At 34.9% G+C, this 17,770-nt stretch overlaps 1 protein-coding gene and 1 long non-coding RNA gene across 2 annotated transcripts in view; one reads left to right on the top strand and one right to left on the bottom strand.

The window, feature by feature from the left end:
• SCEL (sciellin) overlaps positions 1–17,770 on the bottom strand; it is a 69,422-nt gene that overhangs the window by 21,326 nt on the left and 30,326 nt on the right. The window contains exons 4-11 of the mRNA XM_066176332.1: positions 15,634–15,751; positions 14,987–15,049; positions 14,596–14,667; positions 10,263–10,331; positions 8,395–8,460; positions 7,130–7,195; positions 5,052–5,084; positions 3,702–3,773 (exon numbers count right to left, since the gene is read on the bottom strand). Of these exons, the coding sequence (XP_066032429.1) occupies positions 3,702–3,773; positions 5,052–5,084; positions 7,130–7,195; positions 8,395–8,460; positions 10,263–10,331; positions 14,596–14,667; positions 14,987–15,049; positions 15,634–15,751 (559 nt within the window). The remainder of the gene's footprint in view (positions 1–3,701; positions 3,774–5,051; positions 5,085–7,129; positions 7,196–8,394; positions 8,461–10,262; positions 10,332–14,595; positions 14,668–14,986; positions 15,050–15,633; positions 15,752–17,770) is intronic.
• LOC136285306 (uncharacterized) overlaps positions 1–17,770 on the top strand; it is a 78,349-nt gene that overhangs the window by 31,483 nt on the left and 29,096 nt on the right. The gene's annotated exons all lie outside the window — the stretch shown is intronic.

Genomic DNA, 17,770 nt, shown 5'->3' with positions numbered 1-17,770 from the left:
GGAGACCTGACAGCATGCTTTTAATTCCATTGGTTTGTAAAATTCCAAGTCAATAACAATTCACTATTTTTTTTTAATAGAACCCCTATATTTTTTTTTCCACTTTTAAAAGTTCCCAGCTGTTGATAGACACAGCAATGTGAGTCATTATTACGAGAATTAGTTTAAGCCTAGGTAATTAATGTGTTGTTCTTTAACAGTCTTTTGCAATGAGACTGGGAACACATCTTGGGTCAAATAGGAATATCATTAAAAAGCAGCATAGTACACACAGATTTACAGCATTGTCTGAATTTTCTACTACCTGAGAGGAGTAATAATAGTGACTTACCCTGTACACTAGGGGAAAAACTTGTACAGGAGCAGGAATATAGGATTCTCTTAATTATGCCAGAAAAATTTATTGTAGTCCCTTGTTTCTGTTCCCTAGAAATTGCCTCTCTCACCCACATACTACAAATATACAGCTGAAATATTTTCTTCAAGACAACTTCTGTAGCTGGCATACCAACAAGATGTCTTTATGTAAGGGTTTCTGCAATATGCCCTTTTCCCCTACAGACTAATAGTCTTTCCCAGGTAGCAGACAATCTCACTACAGATGCTATGAGAGCTGAGTGAAATCTCTCTCAAATCTCCTGTATAGCCCCTATTACTATCACCTCAAAGCTTTTCCTTGGGTATGTCCAACATGAATTAATTCTCATATATCTATGAAAAATAAAAGATAAATTCATTAGATCTACAGTTTAGGAACTTATGGAAATACAGATTTTTGATTATTCTGCATTCTTTGGTGATAATAACTTTGTAAATGCCCTGGTAAATGTGGCTAGCTGTGCCAAATACCATTACTATCTGTAACGATGTGCAGTTTAATACATGTGAACCCCATTATAAAAGCCTTTTTATAGAAACACAGATTTTTTTGTATCCTAACTGTAATCATTAATGAAAGACTGACTAAAGCTCTGTTAAACACCCTTAGAATGTTTGAAGTGGTTTAACATGATTTTCCACAGAACATTGTTCTTTAAAAAAATGCCAGTTTTTAAACACCTGCATTTAATAGTTACTACAATTATGGAAAGGAAAAAGGCAGGGTGAGAATCTTGCATCTTCACTGATGTGGAAGAAAGCACAAAAAGGACTTGATAAGCCATGAATAAGGAAATCAGAAAAATGTCTCTGTACATGTCCAGCATAATGATCATCTCCTGCTGCATTTGTGAGACACCAGGAGACCTGATTTGACCTGTTACGCTCTGAAAGATGCACAATTTTTAGGCAGTAATCTTCACTTCTTCTGTGTCCTAGCCTACTTATGCTGCCTGGAGTATCCATAGATGCCCTAGGCAATCATGAGATGCTTATTCCATTCTCTAAATTATATTCAACAGGTGAAGATCCATATATCCATGCTTTCAGGTGTGAGATGTATATATATATATATATATATATCTATATGTATGTATATATATAGATTTTTTTTGTTTATTTATTCATTTACTTTTATTTATATATATTTATATATCTATATCTATATCTATATCTATATATATGTATACATTCACACTGTATTTAAAGATGCATGCCAGGTCTAACTGTTGTCCTTAAAAACAATGCAATAATTGCTCTTTTTTTCCCCTATAATTTTAGCCAGAAGAGAGTATCTGACATCCTTTTCAGGTAAATCCCTTCTGAAAGATTTTCCTTTTATCACTGAACAGTTTGTTAGAAAGCAAATTGCCATTTTCCACTTATTTTATAGTGAAATTAATTCCTTATTCCTTTAACATCCCTATCAGAATCCTGAATGGCAGACAATCAGTGAAATCTGACTTTAAAAGCATGAGCTGAAAATCTTTCTATTCCAAGTAAAAAAATATAGGTTACTAAAGGATGTAAATTAAAACAGTATTCTAATACAAATTGACATTACTATATATACTCTTCGTGTAACTGTTTACTTACCCTGTGTGACACAACCGTTTTTACCAAAAATATAGTATTTAAGTGACATCTTTAATAGCAAAAGGGAACTTTTGCTGGCAACTGATTAATTCATTTTTTGGCTAGCAAAAAATATAACAAAAATCTGTAGTTTTGTGAAGCTAACTTAGCAGCAGCGGATGGGTGACATCTGAAGCACCAGCCAAATGTAAAGGAATTATAGCAGCAGTATAGAGGGCTGAATTTTCCCCACTAAGATTACAGACTACTTACAGTTTATATACTGCCACAAATAGCAGTGCAGTGTTGCCATAGAAACTTGTAGACCAATAAAATATTCCTCCAGCTCATCACCAATGAAGGGACAGGAATACAGAGCTTAGTATGGTAATGAGAGCAACCAGGGGATGATGAATGTGAACTGATTGAGGGTGAGGATTAAGTCAGACCTTAACAAGCCCTTAGCAGTGAAGAATGGCTGTGACTTCCCCAGTTAATACTCGGCGTATTTAATTCTCTAAGATCTCCCACATTTGTTGACAGGAAAATGTTTCCCTGAAACATTGCTTTTTTCCTTCCTTTTCCTAGGGATTACACTGTCAGACATCTTTTGGATGCTTTCTTAGTCATTCTGTACTGGTTTTACATTTTTAGGACTTTGGGGGAGGGGAGTAGGATTCAAAAACAGTATAGTCTGTAGCTTCAGATCTCACAAAACTGAACTGTATGAAACAAATTAAATAAAATTAGCTAATTTAAATTAATTTTATTGTCTGCACCATTTAATATTTCTATATAAAAACTGCAAATGAGCTATTGTAATAGTATATGGAAATCTCTTTCTAATTTAATTCCTTTTATAATTGCATATTCAGGCATTTTACTCTGCTCAAGGTCACAGAGTAAAATTTTTTGCATGTTTATAGAATCATAGAATCATAGAATGTCCTTGGGTTGGAAGAGACTTTAAAAATCATCCAGTTCCAATCTCCTTCCCTTGGGCAGGAGCATCTTCCAGTAGATCAAGTTGCTTAGAGCCCCATCCAACCTGGCCTGTAACACTTCCAGGGATGGGGAAGATATTGCTAATTGCTTTGAAAAATACAACATCTCTATCAGTACAGAACATTACAATTTGCTGAAATTTTAGTTTAAAAATGTTAAAAAAAAAAAAGTGTGTCTCTTCCACCAACTATTTTTATGGTATTCTGCAGACTTTCAAAGGTTAGTTGATATGCCATCTAACTCATCCCTCAAAAACAAGTCCATCTGTTGAAACATGCTAATTTTGTTATCCTAAAAGGGTATATGTTGGGTTTTCACTATTAAAAATGCTAACACCACAGTGCACAAGTTGGAGTGTTTTTATATTCATAGTAAAGTGTAGTTACTACCTCTCCCATAATGTCTGAAGAGCAAAAAAAATACACTGTACAATCCATACTATTCCGATTTTTCTGTTTCCAAACATTTGTAGCAACTTAAAAAACACTTGCTGCTTTTTAAGATGGAGGCTGGACAGACTGAAAGATTAAAAAATGAAACAGCTGACATAACCTAGCAAGTCAATGAGAGGGAACTCAGAGTTTGGACTTCTAGGCCAATGGTTAGGACTGGATAAATGCTGCATTAATCACATGCCATGTCCAAAAGAGCTATCAAATATAGAAATAAAGCATATTGAGTACTTAATATTCCAATAATCGATGCTTATGAAAACACTGTTCTGATTATACTGTTTATATTACCTTGCTGTAGCTTGATCGTCCGCATCAGTCTTTGATTTCTGCGGGGTCGCCTGTTCTGGTGAAAGGGCAGCCCTGCAACAGGAATGGTGAAAACATGCTTAAGGCGCAATAAGACAGTTGAAAACATATTGTATCACTTCAATGGTTTATCATTGAAGTGATACTGTATTTCTTTCAGGTGTAACTACAATGAGTTTGTCATGGCTTTGAGATTTTTTTTTTGTTTTTTTTTTTTTTCTTTAAATATATATTATATATATTTGTATAAAGAATTATACATATATAAAAAAGAAATGTAATGCTTTAGTTGACTAGATTACCACATCCACTGAGCATTTTGGCAAACTAGTATCCCTAGACTAGCTATTTTGCTAGTATGGGTATAGTAATTAAGTGGAGTTTCTTTACTGTTCAAAAATTATTATAGTAGTAAAAAAAAAACCTTGAGAAACCTTTCTCCTATCTAATATATCTTATTTAGTAAAGAAAAAACTTTTATTTAACTAGCAAAGGACTGATTTTTTAAAAGCTAAATAAATAAACATTTACACTTTCCTATTTTTATCTATGGGAACAGTCAAATTAGTCACTACAGGGATACTGAAATTATGAGTAATTATAAGAAAAGAAGAAGGTGGCAGATAGAGTTGATGAGGGTTACCTGCTTCTTTAGAGAATTTTTCAATTAGTATGGCAACTAAACCATGACAAGTTGCATAGCTGTCTTAATTATAAGTCATGAGATTGCAGGCTGGTTAAGTAATCTTTTCTTAATTTGGACCATGTGAAATAGATATTTAATTAATGAATTAATTTAATAAATTCTTTTTATAAAATTAGAGCAACCCATGCAGACACTCAAATTTAGAGTACTTTGCATCAATTCATCTTAATGCCTTCTATTACAAGCCTTTGCATGTGCAGAACTTCTTGATTTGACTTTCTTTTTCTTCACGTTGCTTATATGCTCTTTAACAGTTTCTTTTTCTTTGTGTACCTCACACTCTCTTTCACTGAGTTTAGAGCTGCAGTTTCATATAAAAGAGTATTTGCATTAGCAACATATGTGACTGTGGAACTAAAACTGCAAAGCAGTTTTTAATGTTTTTTGCAGTTTAATGTTTTTTCAATTTGAGTAAATATCCAGTGAAATGTTCTAAGCTATATGCAAATAATTGCATTTCTGCAGGGAAGGAAGTCTTCTTCGTGCACTTCTGCAACATCAACTATAAAGGAACCCTCCCAGGAAAATTATACAGTGTTTGTATTATAAACAAATGTAAAATAATAATCAAGGTTTATGCAAGGTTTTACATTTCTAAATCTACTAAGAAGCAAAGTAAAACATACCTTGTTGGAGCCTCTGAATTTTCTGAAGTGGTTCTAGAGAAAGAAAAGAGTAAACATTTCAGGAACCAAGTAGCAAAATGCTAGTATTGAAGCACTTTGCAAGATTTTGATCAATCCACAGCAATTACTTTTACTTTCTCTTCCTTTCAAGATGATATTTTTTTCTTTTTTTTTTAAATGTAGAATACATGTTTAACTCAAGTAGCACAAATTCAAACCATATTCTTTATGTCACTTAGACAATCATTCTACAATTAACATACTTCAGTTAATCACTTTGATTAGTACTGTTTTGTTTTCAGCACACAATCCACAACCATAAAACTCAAATACAGTGAGCTCCTTGTAGTCTTAGCTCCAACTGCAATTCCTTTTGAGTGTTTTGTGAAGTGTGTTCAATCAGCTGGAACTGAGGTAAAGAACCCTGGAAGTTTATGTATCATGTTTAACTATAAAAGGCTAGAATTGCATCTCAGAATTACAAAAGTATATAAATAATCCTGACCAAGAAAACCCATATACCCATGATTGTTGGACTCCCTTCCTGAGGATAGCAGAGCAGTCAGCCTTTTTCAAATGTGAAGAAAAGACATAGCTAACAGCTCTTTGCTCAGTCTTTTAGACTGATAGTGACCTTTAGAAACTGTGCTTATTCACATCATGCATGGCACTTTATTTCCTGTGCAACTAATTCACAGGCAAGTAAAACGCTTTCCTTTGATAACTATTTTTAGTTATTGTAATATTCACAATTTGAAATAGCTTTCACATCTTCGAACCTCTTTTAAAAGCTAAGCCAAGTAATCATTAGATGCCCATCACTTTTTTACCAGCTATGTGTGATGGCATCATTGTTAAAGGATGCAGGAAGGGTCATGAAAGCTTCAGAAACAAACTGCCTGTTTTCAGTCTTCTCTGAACTGCAAGACTGGAGGAGTAACTGGATAATTAGTGTTGAGAAGAATACAGGAACTCCAGCTTGCTATTGGAAGCTGGGTGGATGCCATATAGAGCATTATCCTATGCTTTCAACATTACCATGCTCTTAGCAAGATGCTAAAATGAAGCCAGACAACTTCTTCTCAGTTGGCACAATGAGAACATCTATTAAGGACTAACTTCAAAGAAAATAAACTTTAACATCTATGAGCCATCTTTCTGCTGGGTTAAGAGTGACTTTGAATCTTGGCCAAACAGATAGAGGGTAGTAAACATAGAATAAGATTAAAAATAATTGCTACACTTGGTTTTAAGTCTTCCAGTGCCAGACATTCCATAAAATCCCTGGGCAATTGTCTACCAAGGCTTATATCTAACATCACAATGTATTCCTTAATTCTGTTTCATGTAATTTTCATCATTGCTGCACATGAAACTCGGGTTGGAAGTTTCCCACATTAAAACTAGGGAAGCAGAAGGCCATGCTGCAGCAAATAGTGGACATAAGCAAAGAATATTATGAAGGTTTATTTATTAATATTTTAAACCATCCATGTTCTCCTTTTAGGCAAGTGCACAAGAAACATTCCCTGTTCTCTTTCTATTCTGCCAGGAAACAACGAGAATTTCAGAAATAAACATCAAACCTTCATCTGCAAGTAACTTTATGCTGATTGTTTGTTCTTGGATACTTTGCTGACAGGAGACTTAGTGGATTTTGAGGTTTTATTCACACTGATACACAAAAGGGCTGAGAGTGAGCCCCTGACTGTGAACCCAAATGGCACCAGCAGATCCCTGCCATTATGGCCAACCTCTCCACAGCACATTTGCCTTGAGGAGAATTAATTGGAATAGTCCAGAGGGAAACTGTAAAGAAAGACTTGGAAGAATGATAGAAAAGTTTTGGGAGCGCTCACATAACCTCAAGTTGCTGGCTCTCCATATACTCAGGCCCCAATCAATGCTGGGCATCAGGCTACCAAGAGCCCAAACAAGTACTTGTGCATTAGATGATTTCTCTTTGCATGGAATCTTCTGCATCAAACTCAGTCCATCAAAGAGCTGCCCTGCTTTCTTGCCCCCAAACATAGCTCTAGCCAAGAGTTAGGAAATAACCAGTGGTCACTGATACGCACTGTTTGCTTTCCACTGTTTCTGTTGGAGTCTTACTGCTCGAAACTGGAGGAGGCATCCAAGATTGCCTGTAAATTTTAATAAATAATTTTTTCAGTATTCATTTAATACTCTGGGCCTGAACAGCTGTGAATGTTAGAATAGAAGTGATGTAAAAATACCTGGAACTTTTCTTAAATTATCAGTATTTTCAAAGACTGCATGTTGATACTTTTTAGACCATATTTACAGAAAACTGAAAGGAATAGGAAATAATAGAGCAATTTTATTTATTGAAAAAATGTATCCTGTGACTAGGTGGTCTTTTCTGCAATCTGATTGGTACAAATAGATGGACCATTCATGGAAAGGACAACCAGATAAAATGCACAAAGAATGTCAAGTATCAACACAAGAAACACAATCAGGCTATTAGAGGTCACATAAAGAGCACAAGCACTTTCAGTTCCTTTGTGTTTGCCTTTTTTTTTTTTTTTTTTTTTTTTTTTTTTTTTTTTTTTTTACCCTCAAAACTATCAATCCAGCGACTGTTCGTGAGGTAAAAACAATTACACCAGAAGCAGTACAATTCACTGGTGGCCTTCCATATCTTCCAAGCGCCTGAAGGGAGCTACTGGACTGAAAACACCATAAAGTTCCACCAAACAGATCTGTTAATATAAATATGATGATTTTTTCATTTCTACATTAATTATTCTACTTATCACATTTTTATGCATTAAATAGGGAATAGAAAATTACAAATGAACAGCATTTGCAGCTGGGAAGGATGCAGAAAAACTATGGCTATCACCAACAGTACATTTTAAATTAAAAATGTATTTAGTTCTACACTCTGGTGTTTTTTTTGCCTATATAATGCTACCTGAAATCCAGATTTTTAAAGGCAGCTGTGTATCATTCAGGAAACTCTGTGATTCATATGCACTGCAGCAGCACAGGGTCAAGTTTGACGTCAGAGATTTCACAATTACAGTGAGCTACAGCACTTTAAAACTGGACAGCTCAGTTAGGGGCTGCAGCCAGGAGTTAGCCCCCATTGTGCCATGTCCACCAGGCTCACCAAACTGGCTCTACATAGACAGTACTAATAAACCCCATGGAAAAAGACAGAGGATGTAAAAGTTTAATTCTTGAAGCTTGCTGAGGAGTTTGAGCATGCTAGAGGAGGAAGGTGGTAATTTTTTAATGTAATTGTGATTCGTTACAGAGGCTTAACACAGTGCTATATACCCTGCAGCACCCAAGCAGTGCTGGTAATGAATACCTCTTTTTCTTGATTGGAGAAGTGACTGCGGTGTTTGTGGATGCTGCATTAGGAGTCCAAGATTGTCTGTTAAGGAAATATACTTAGTGAGTTAATCTTCAGAAAGGGTATAATTTTAAATTATAATAAAAATATAAGAAACCGTATTTGTGCTATTGGAATGATACAAATGTGTATGGTAAATGCAATAACTATGTTTAACCTCAAAGGACACAAAATGTGGGAGGGAGATCTTAAGGAGTTCTGTTGTTTAGAGAGCTGCATTTTTTTATATCCAAAGTACATATCCAAAGTAATTTCTGACTTCTTAAAATCTTGACTTCTGCACCTACAATTTAGTCTCCAAACACTGTACTAATAACAATAACAATAACAATAACAATAACAATAATAATAATAATAATAATAATAATATCTTTTATTTTCTTACTTTAAATTTTGTTTCTTGTTCAATTAGAATGCTTTATGTTTAGGATATGTTTGTAAAATTAACCTATAGAAAATCCAAGCCAGTGATTTCTCATGAAATTTATCAAAAAGTTATTGTCTTATCTTCTGCAATTCTTAATTATAGCAATTGGCAATTCATAATAACAGTAATTGAGGAATCATGCTTTACAAATCATTTTGCTGTCTGGCAGGAAATAAGGTATACAATTTAAGTCTCTCTTAAGTCCCATTCAGAATTAATTGTTGGTTTGTTAAAAAACCCTCTCAAAAAAAACCCCATAAAATCCAATTTATATGATGCTTCATTTGTCATCATCACCATGATTTACCATATAGTGGTGCAAAATTATAATTTGAAAATGTGACCTCAATTGAACTTTAAATGCCAGAGATACTGATTTGCTCTTCAAAGTAATATCTCAACTCTCCACAAGATGACTTGTAATTGCTGTGCTCTCCAGCAACTATGTTCTGTGTAATTTATTACTGACACAACTCTACTGACATTGATGAAGGCACAAACTGATGCATTTGTCACTTTGCATCTACAAGTATGGAGCTTGAGCTCTTCTGACTTTCATAAATGAAAATTTCAATCAGGTAATAGGTGTAAGTTTTTTAGAAGATAATTCTTCAGTGTTGTGGAATTATATGATATATAGAGTGGCCACCTCTGAATCATAACAACTTTTTAAAAAATGTATCAACAATGTTGTGCTAACTTATTTTAAATTAAAACTGTTCTAATCAATAGACTGGCCTTCTGACAAAAGAAAAGTTTCCACTGGAAAAATGAGCTAGCTTATCAAAAGCTATGTTGGTACTCAAATTTTGTTACGCAAATTTTCCACTGGCAATGTACGATGGCATTTTCCACTGAAAGCATTAAATGGAATTTTGTCATTATCCTTCCTCAGAATTATGTATTGCATTTGGTAGATTTTATGCAGAGAAATCTAGAGCTCTAGAACATACCCGTGTTTTTCAAAATACTCTTATTCTTTCTTTTTTAAATTTTAAATACTGTAATTATTAAATAATCATCACGCTGAGTAAATGTGTAATCTGAGCTGGCTTTCCTTTTAAACTGTGTGGAGAAATAGGCTTCTTTAAGGAAAATTGTTCTTATTTTAATGAGGGGGTTTTTTTGTTGTTGTTTTTTTTTTTTTCTCCTCACCAACTATAAAAAGAGTCTATGATAATTTAGATATAGATGCCTACATTCCAGAGGTCGGGTGGTCAAATGAAGCCTACACTAGGCCATAAGATATACATATAATTTCTCTGAATAATCTTGGTATGTACATGAATTCTAAAGCTATGGGAATATATAACTCTTAGATGACAATGCGTGATAAATGATACGTGATAAATTATAACACATAATACTTAGATTATTATGTTTCTGAAATTCATACCTGTTGTTTTGCTTATGGTTCAGATTTGGGGATTTATTCATTTTATCGGTATCACTTCCGGCTGGAACTCTGTCAGAAACACAGGAATTGTTTATAATACATACTCTATTTTTTTAAAATCCATTTTCAATAAAATTAAAAGATGGAGTATCATTTTGCCCTGTGTACTGATATCTCAGTATCACAAAAGGTAGAGAATAGAAGCTGAAATTGTATAAATTCCTTGCATTATTATCTGAAGACTCTAAGTAGCTCACTGAAAAAGAGTTTTCCAAGATGATGTTCAAACAATAACACTGTATTAAACCTCACTGTCGCTAACAATTTTTTATAACTCCTTTGAATTTGGTCAAAATACCAGAAAGCAAGCAATGTTCAGTCAAGCGGAACACAGAGAACTATTGCCCTTTTCTTTGCCTCACCATTCCTACAGAGATGCAACAGTCTTGTTTTATTTACAGATTTAAAAAATCAACGTGATGTGAAAATAATCTAGTACAAAATGCCTGGCAAACCATGTTATTGACCTACACGAGTAACTTCTATCAAAGAAGTTGGATTCTTTACGCTTGAACTGATTTCATTAAGCCATGAAATTTACAACACGTGGAAGAAACAATCACATGATTTTTTCAAGCCCTTTATGGATTCTACAGTTGTTGCCTAAAACCCTTCAAAATTTTCACAGAAAAAACCATGCAGCTATCATAGCTGATGCAGATTAGGTTCTTATTTTATTCCATCTTGCTTCCTATATATGGAATATTTTTTAGTAAGTACTGGGGGACTCTGAAAAGCTTAGATATAAAGTGATGTATATTGAAATAGAGGACAAATACTGATTTGAGAGGATTGTCTTAAATATTTGATCAAATCAGCTGAAACACATCTTGAGCTCCAACTTAGATATAATTTTTTATTTTAATTATTTATTCTCATCTATAAACTGGAGCTATAGATGCAAAATAATGAATCTTACAACTATAATCTGATGTTTCGTATAAAATATTTTGTATCCTGCCTTCAAGCAGCACGGAATGATACAGACACTGTTGTGTTTAATGAAAAGCCTTCCAGGGAGTTCTGGGACACAGTATGCACCAGCGGGTGCTCTGTGTCTTTTGCAAATCTTAAATGCAGTTTTGCAAAGAACGCTCCCCTGGTCAGGGCAGCTTGTCTGTGGCAGCAGCTACAGTTGCTGGGAAGGTCACTAGAGGTCTCACTAACCCTGCTGGCACTGCTGCGGATGCAAACTCGAGCGTTCCCTCTCACTCCCCACTCGCCAGCGAACCAGCGCTTCTCTCACATTTCATCGCCTATTTTAAAAATTCCAGCGCAATGCTTTACATAGTTTTGTATTTTCTCATTTTAAAGCCTTAAAGGTTCGATCTGGGATCCTACTCCATTGCTCCCCAATGTAGCAGAAGCTTTGAAGAAAAAAAAAAAAAAAAGTGAAAGAAAGGTAAACATTATGTTAACTTCTTCTTGTATAACTTTTGAGCTTCTGATAAGGAATCAAAGAATATCCTCTGTTCACACCCACGACGCTGTCTCCAACAGACACACACACACACACACGATCAATGGTACATTTACACATTTAATGTTTATCTGAACCAAGTTAAATTTCTGGCTTCCTGTGGTGCTGACTCCTACAATTTAGATATGCATTAAATGAAAAATAAATGTTCTTTTCCTTTTCTTTCTTCCTTTCTTCCTTTCTTCCTTTCTTTCTTCCTTTCTTCCTTTCTTCCTTTCTTCCTTTCTTCCTTCCTTCCTTCCTTCCTTCCTTCCTTCCTTCCTTCCTTCCTTCCTTCCTTCCTTCCTTCCTTCCTTCCTTCCTTCCTTCCTCTCTTTCTTTCTCTTTCCTTCTCTTCTTCTCTTCTCTTCTCTTCTCTTCTCTTCTCTTCTCTTCTCTTCTCTTCTCTTCTCTTCCTTTGTTTTTTCTTTCTCTCCCTCTCTTTGTTTTTTTTTTCTTATTTCATTACCCAAACAATTATACAGTATCTCCTCATTCATAAAGTGCAACAAACAGAAAATATTCTTATATTCCTCAGTTTCCCTATATTATTCTTTTCCAAGCTGAGGACTTTTTGTCCATCTTTTCTCACGTTCCTCTTTAATTTTTTTTTTCTGGTTCTATTATAGTTTCTTCACATCGGTGAAATGATGCCTGCAGTGTACAGGATGTTGAAAGCAGGTTCATACCACACACTGAAATGGTTTCTGGTTTGCTCTCCGATCCTTTCCTAGTAGTATCTATCATTCCAAAGTACTTGATTATTAATAAAACAAACAATGAAAGTATGTAATTTGCTTCTGTCTCATCTAGTTGCTATAGGTGCAGTTAGAATTTAGTGTTCCTGGAAGTTATTCTAGACTTAGGATCACTTAGTACATGGAAAAATAGCAATGTAATTTTCATCCCTACCTGACTTTTAAGGTTTTTCCCATCTTTTGCCAAATGGTTAGTTAGTTCCTAATAATACTTCTGCTTCCTCTGGGAAGGATATTCTCCACTTGGTACAATTCTTATTTACACCTAAAATCCTTCTTTGGTATACTTTGTTATCAGTTGCATATTAAGAACCCTTTGTGTTAGATATTTGTGTGTATGAAGAGGCAAAGATAATCACCTTACAACCTGAAATAATTCAGATACTTTAATATGTCAGCATAAACCAAAAAGATTTAGAGCACAAAAGAACAGTGCTCCTCAGCCACCCTGTAGAAACTGGATTTGTCCTATGACTTCTAAATTAGCAATCAGGCCTAATTTGAGGCATGAAAATCAAGTTTTAAAAATTGTTTTGAAGTGAGTGGCCATCTGAATAAGTGTGATATAGGTGATATATGCTACTTGAATTTCCAAAAATCTTCATAGAAGTCTGTTTTATGAGTTCTTAAGTAAACTGACCTCCCATGTGTAATAGAGAAAAAAACTGCTTAAAATGTAAGAAACAAAGGTTTAAAATAAATGGCAAGTTTCCAGAGTCGAAGAAGAGATTTGTAGAAAACCTGTGTTCTTCCATATATTCATGAATTGTCTGGAAAAAATGAGAGTGGGATGATGTTGCTTGCCAATGTCATAACTTCATGGTAGTCAAAACAAATGGCGACCAGCAAAGCTTTTCAGAAGTCATCTGCTAACATGTCAGATTTCTAAAATGGCAGATGACATTCACTTTTCTTGGATGCAAAGTAATGCTTGCCAAGAGAAACAATTGATCTCTGAACCAGCAATTATCACTCAGAAAAGAAATCTTGGAATTATATAGATAATGTGAAAATTCAAACTCAGTTCTTAGCAGCACTCCAAAGAGCAAACTCAATGTTATGAAGTACAAGGGGAGGAATTGCAAACAAAATAGAGATCATTGTTATTATTCCTCTGTGTACATACAAGGTGTGCACCCATCTTAAATACCTACATGGAGATTTGGATTCCCAGATCAAAAAACCTAATATGGAGATAGAAAAGATAAAAAGAAGAGCAACAGGTAAATTGAAGTTATAGAATGGCTTCCTCATGATGAATGAACCAATACAGCAGGATTCACTGGGCTGTAGAAGAATAGGCAGGGTGATTGATACTGCACAGGTCTCTAGCCTATTCTTTTTCAAACTCCTGTGGAGACGGTGAATTTGATGTAACAATTTTGCATTGTTCCTCACAAGAGAAGTAAGGGTCATGAAATAAAATAACACAGTGCTAAAACCTAACCAAATAAAGTGCACTTTTCCCACAGTATGCATTTAAGTGCTGGTTCTCATAGCCTCAGCATGTTCTGGATACCAGTTGTTAATGGTGGCTGGATTTTGAAGATGCAACACAGAAAGAATCTGCAAACACAAGCATGGTCATATCTTAACCCAGCAGAGGTCAAGACTGAACAGAACATTCAAATTAAGTACCTGTATGACAAACATGAATGATATTGGTACTGATCATAGCATCTGCAAAGAACTATGGGTTTAGCCATGTTGTGCTTAGCTGTTGGAGGCATGGGCATGACTTGGGTTTAGAGTTTGAAATGGAGGAAAATGGGGAGGAGTGGTTATCAGCTGTGGAAAGATATTTACATTTATGAGGACAAGAATACACAGAAACCGATACAAAAAAAAAAAGAAGATATCAAAAGAAACTTTTCTCAAATCACATTATCATTTGTCTCATTGAAAATTCATGCAAAAATCATTCAGTCTTTTACTGAGATGCTTAATAGATTAGAGAGCTTTTAAAAAGCACTGATTTCATTCGTGCTTTCATTTTTAAGACCTCTCACAGGTGTGACAATCACAACATACTATACATCCAGAACAAAAGCCCTACCTGTCCAAGGTGGTATCAGATCTGTATCGTCCAAGTACAGCTTTCTGATCTTCCTTTCCATTTGTGCTGCTGCTGTAATAAAAGATACAGAAATGCCACTTTGGTCACTGATTTTATTAAACAACTCATCATTGATAAAAAAGTATCTATGTCTCACATTAAGGTATCATACAGGGTTTTAGACCATCCAGGTGTCAACAGATGTAACCCTGGTCCCACTTTAGTGATCAATTATTGACACTGGAGTCAGATTTAGAGTGAAAATATGTATAGACTAAAACTAAACAGTTTTAGTCTATACATATTTTCACTGTATGATATGATGTAGTAAAAGGATACGCAGTTTTCTTTGGTAATATAATTAGAAAGGTGTTCAGATACTCTACCATACCTGTGTAGGCTATCTTGGGATTTGTACTGGTTAAGCACAGCCCTTCCATAGTTTTCATCAGCACTTCAAGCAAAAGAAGAACAATGAGCATTAAAAATAGATAACTTTTTCTTGGCAAAATATTTCTGTCCTCAATCAGATTTCACAACTGTCCACTACTACTCTAATTGCACCAGCTGCAGAACTCTGCAGTAGAAAACTCAAGACGTTTGGAGTAAGAATTATCTCTTCCTACAAGCTGTTCATGGACCAGATAATGATAGCATGGTCCCAAGGCATTGCTTCTGCTGTAATTTAAGTCCTAGTTTACACTAGAGTAAATTTAAACTGATTCTGAGTTAGGCTCCTTAAAAGAACTTGCCAAGATATATAATCCTCTTGCTTATAAAAAGAAATAGATCATAGTCTTGCAACGTAGACATGTGCAATGAGGGATTTTACTTGTAGGGCAGAACTTCATTAAATACTCAGCACTCAGAAGTCCCAGTGAAAAACAGTCAGTGAATATTGAGCAAACTAATACTTCCAAAAGGCAATCAATACACCTAATTCTGGTTGATACCATCCATGTAAAAGTAGATGCTCCATGCAAAGGTACATTCATACTGAACTAAATATGGAAGAAATGCATTTCATATTTTTCTTACCTTTCCTCCTCAGGTCTCTTCTTTATCCAGCTGTTATCTTGCAAAAGGGTCCGTCGTTTATTAATGTCATGAGTAGCCTGTTGTCTGCTTTTAATTGCAACAGAGGGGCTCTTCTTATCTGCAAATGCAGAGAAACCTGTCTTGAAAGTGAATGCAGAAAAACTTTGGAAACCTAAAGTACTATTACACAGGCTGAAATAGGTAAAAGTTCAATACAGATTGAATTTTCAGTTATCACACCTGTTTAATCCAAATTGCTCCTTGAAAAGTTTGTAGCTTCCCCTTGGAGGGCCTGCAGAAGCCCAGCTTAGCAAGCTAAATTCAGTTTCATCCTTAATATGAAACTGCTTCACCTGTTTCTAATGTAAACACATTTCATAGATCTGATAAAGGAATTATGAAATTTGCATACTGCAGTAATCCCAGGAAAGTCAAACTAATGAATCCTGTTTCCTGGGGTGTTGTCTGTGGATTTTGTATTTAAAGATGTCTGACAGGTTACAAATTTTGAACGAAGGCTAATCTTGAGGTGACCACGTGGCCCTCCAACTACATCCAGCTCAAAATATGTGGATTTTCATGTTTCTCAAAGAGTCAGATTCCCTCTGAAGCTTTTTCCTCAAAGGCTGAATGAACAGAATTTCTTTTCTAGTCAATTACTTAGCTTTACTGAACTTCAATCAAAGCAATACCTTTACGTCAAATTTGACTAAAATTGGTGTATGGTTTCAAAGGTTATTGGCAGAGACAGACTGACATGCTGGAAAATCATGGAAGCCTTACTTATTTTTGAAAACAACTTAAAACATCTTTGTCCAACAAGGCTGATATTTAGTGCATTGGGAAAGTAACAGTATGATATTAATTTGATTTGGGAGAATATGGATTTTTCCCTGTATTAGAAAGCTGATGTTTATTTTGTTTTTTTTTTCATGAGGATTTTGGCCCTTTTTGCCAGCAAAAATATGCCACAACTATTGTTCAATATTCTCAGTCCACCTAAGTTTCATATCATCGGCCTGTTTGAGGTGAGAAGAAATATTGATGTGATATTCTAACATGGCCTATTAAAATGAAAAGATAGACATTCAGACCAAATAGAAATTCCATTTTTAATTGCTACATTTGCCCCAAATATTTCCCCAAATATTTCTTAGAGAAAAGAGGGTGAAATATAAAATACACAAAATCTTTGTTAATACAACCAATTAATTAAAAAAAAATTGATGAAAAATACAGGGGATCTTGTGTTTTCTTCTCAAGTCCCTCATGGGTTTTTCCATTAATTCCTCACTCTCTGAGCATTCACGCAAAAAGATTTTCAAATTTCAGGAGACATCACTATCTGGTGTTCAGTAATTAGACTGTAAATATTGCGTGTAGAAAGAACACGCTCCAGAGAAAACACACGCAGTCAGTAATATGCCATTTGTCAGAGCTGTGTTTTGGCATTCTGCTCTGATTTATAAGAAAATGTACTCCTTGCATTTAATACAAGAACTTCACCTATAGTGATAACATTAAAAAATGAGAGATAGCTACAGTGAGTGGAAAACCAAATTGTAATAAAGCACCAAAACATTTATCTTAAGTGACAATGACCAAGAGTGAATTTTTAAATACTTTTTTTTTGTAAAAGTAGATAAAATATAGATAATATTATGTAAAAAGAATGAAAGGAGTGTTGTAAAAAGAGAAAAAATCAGTCTAAAAATGTACATATGTCTGTAATTCAAACTGTGCCTGTTTCAATTCCCTACAGATATGTCCATACTGCCAAATGGAAGAGAAGAAATGAAAGGTTGGGACTCATCTCAGATGCTGCCTAGTTGCAAATGTTCTCTGGTTCTGTGTTGGACTTGCTTTTTCCAAGACTGAGGTGCTAGAGAAGTGGTAGATGTTTTAGAAGCCATGGCTGTGATAGCGCAGATGTGTGCTTCTTCCTCTTGGCCTTGATACCCAGGTCTGGCTTTCTTCTTTTTAAGCAGCATAGATCCAGCCATTTGGCAAACGACCAGGGACAGGAAAAATGTTGTGTGTAAGAATGAGCTGACAATCATGGTAGATTAACAAAAACTAATCTATCCTCATTGCATGAATTCTGCATCAGCCTGTTCAGTGCCTATTGAGCTAGTTT

This window comes from Chamaea fasciata, unplaced genomic scaffold (assembly GCF_029207755.1).
Source record: "Chamaea fasciata isolate MVZ Bird 193981 ecotype frontalis unplaced genomic scaffold, bChaFas1.0.hap1 SCAF_2, whole genome shotgun sequence".
Taxonomy (NCBI): domain Eukaryota; kingdom Metazoa; phylum Chordata; class Aves; order Passeriformes; family Sylviidae; genus Chamaea; species Chamaea fasciata.
The sequence above is the reverse complement of the archived record's forward strand: the minus strand, read 5'-3'. Positions and strand labels throughout refer to the sequence as shown.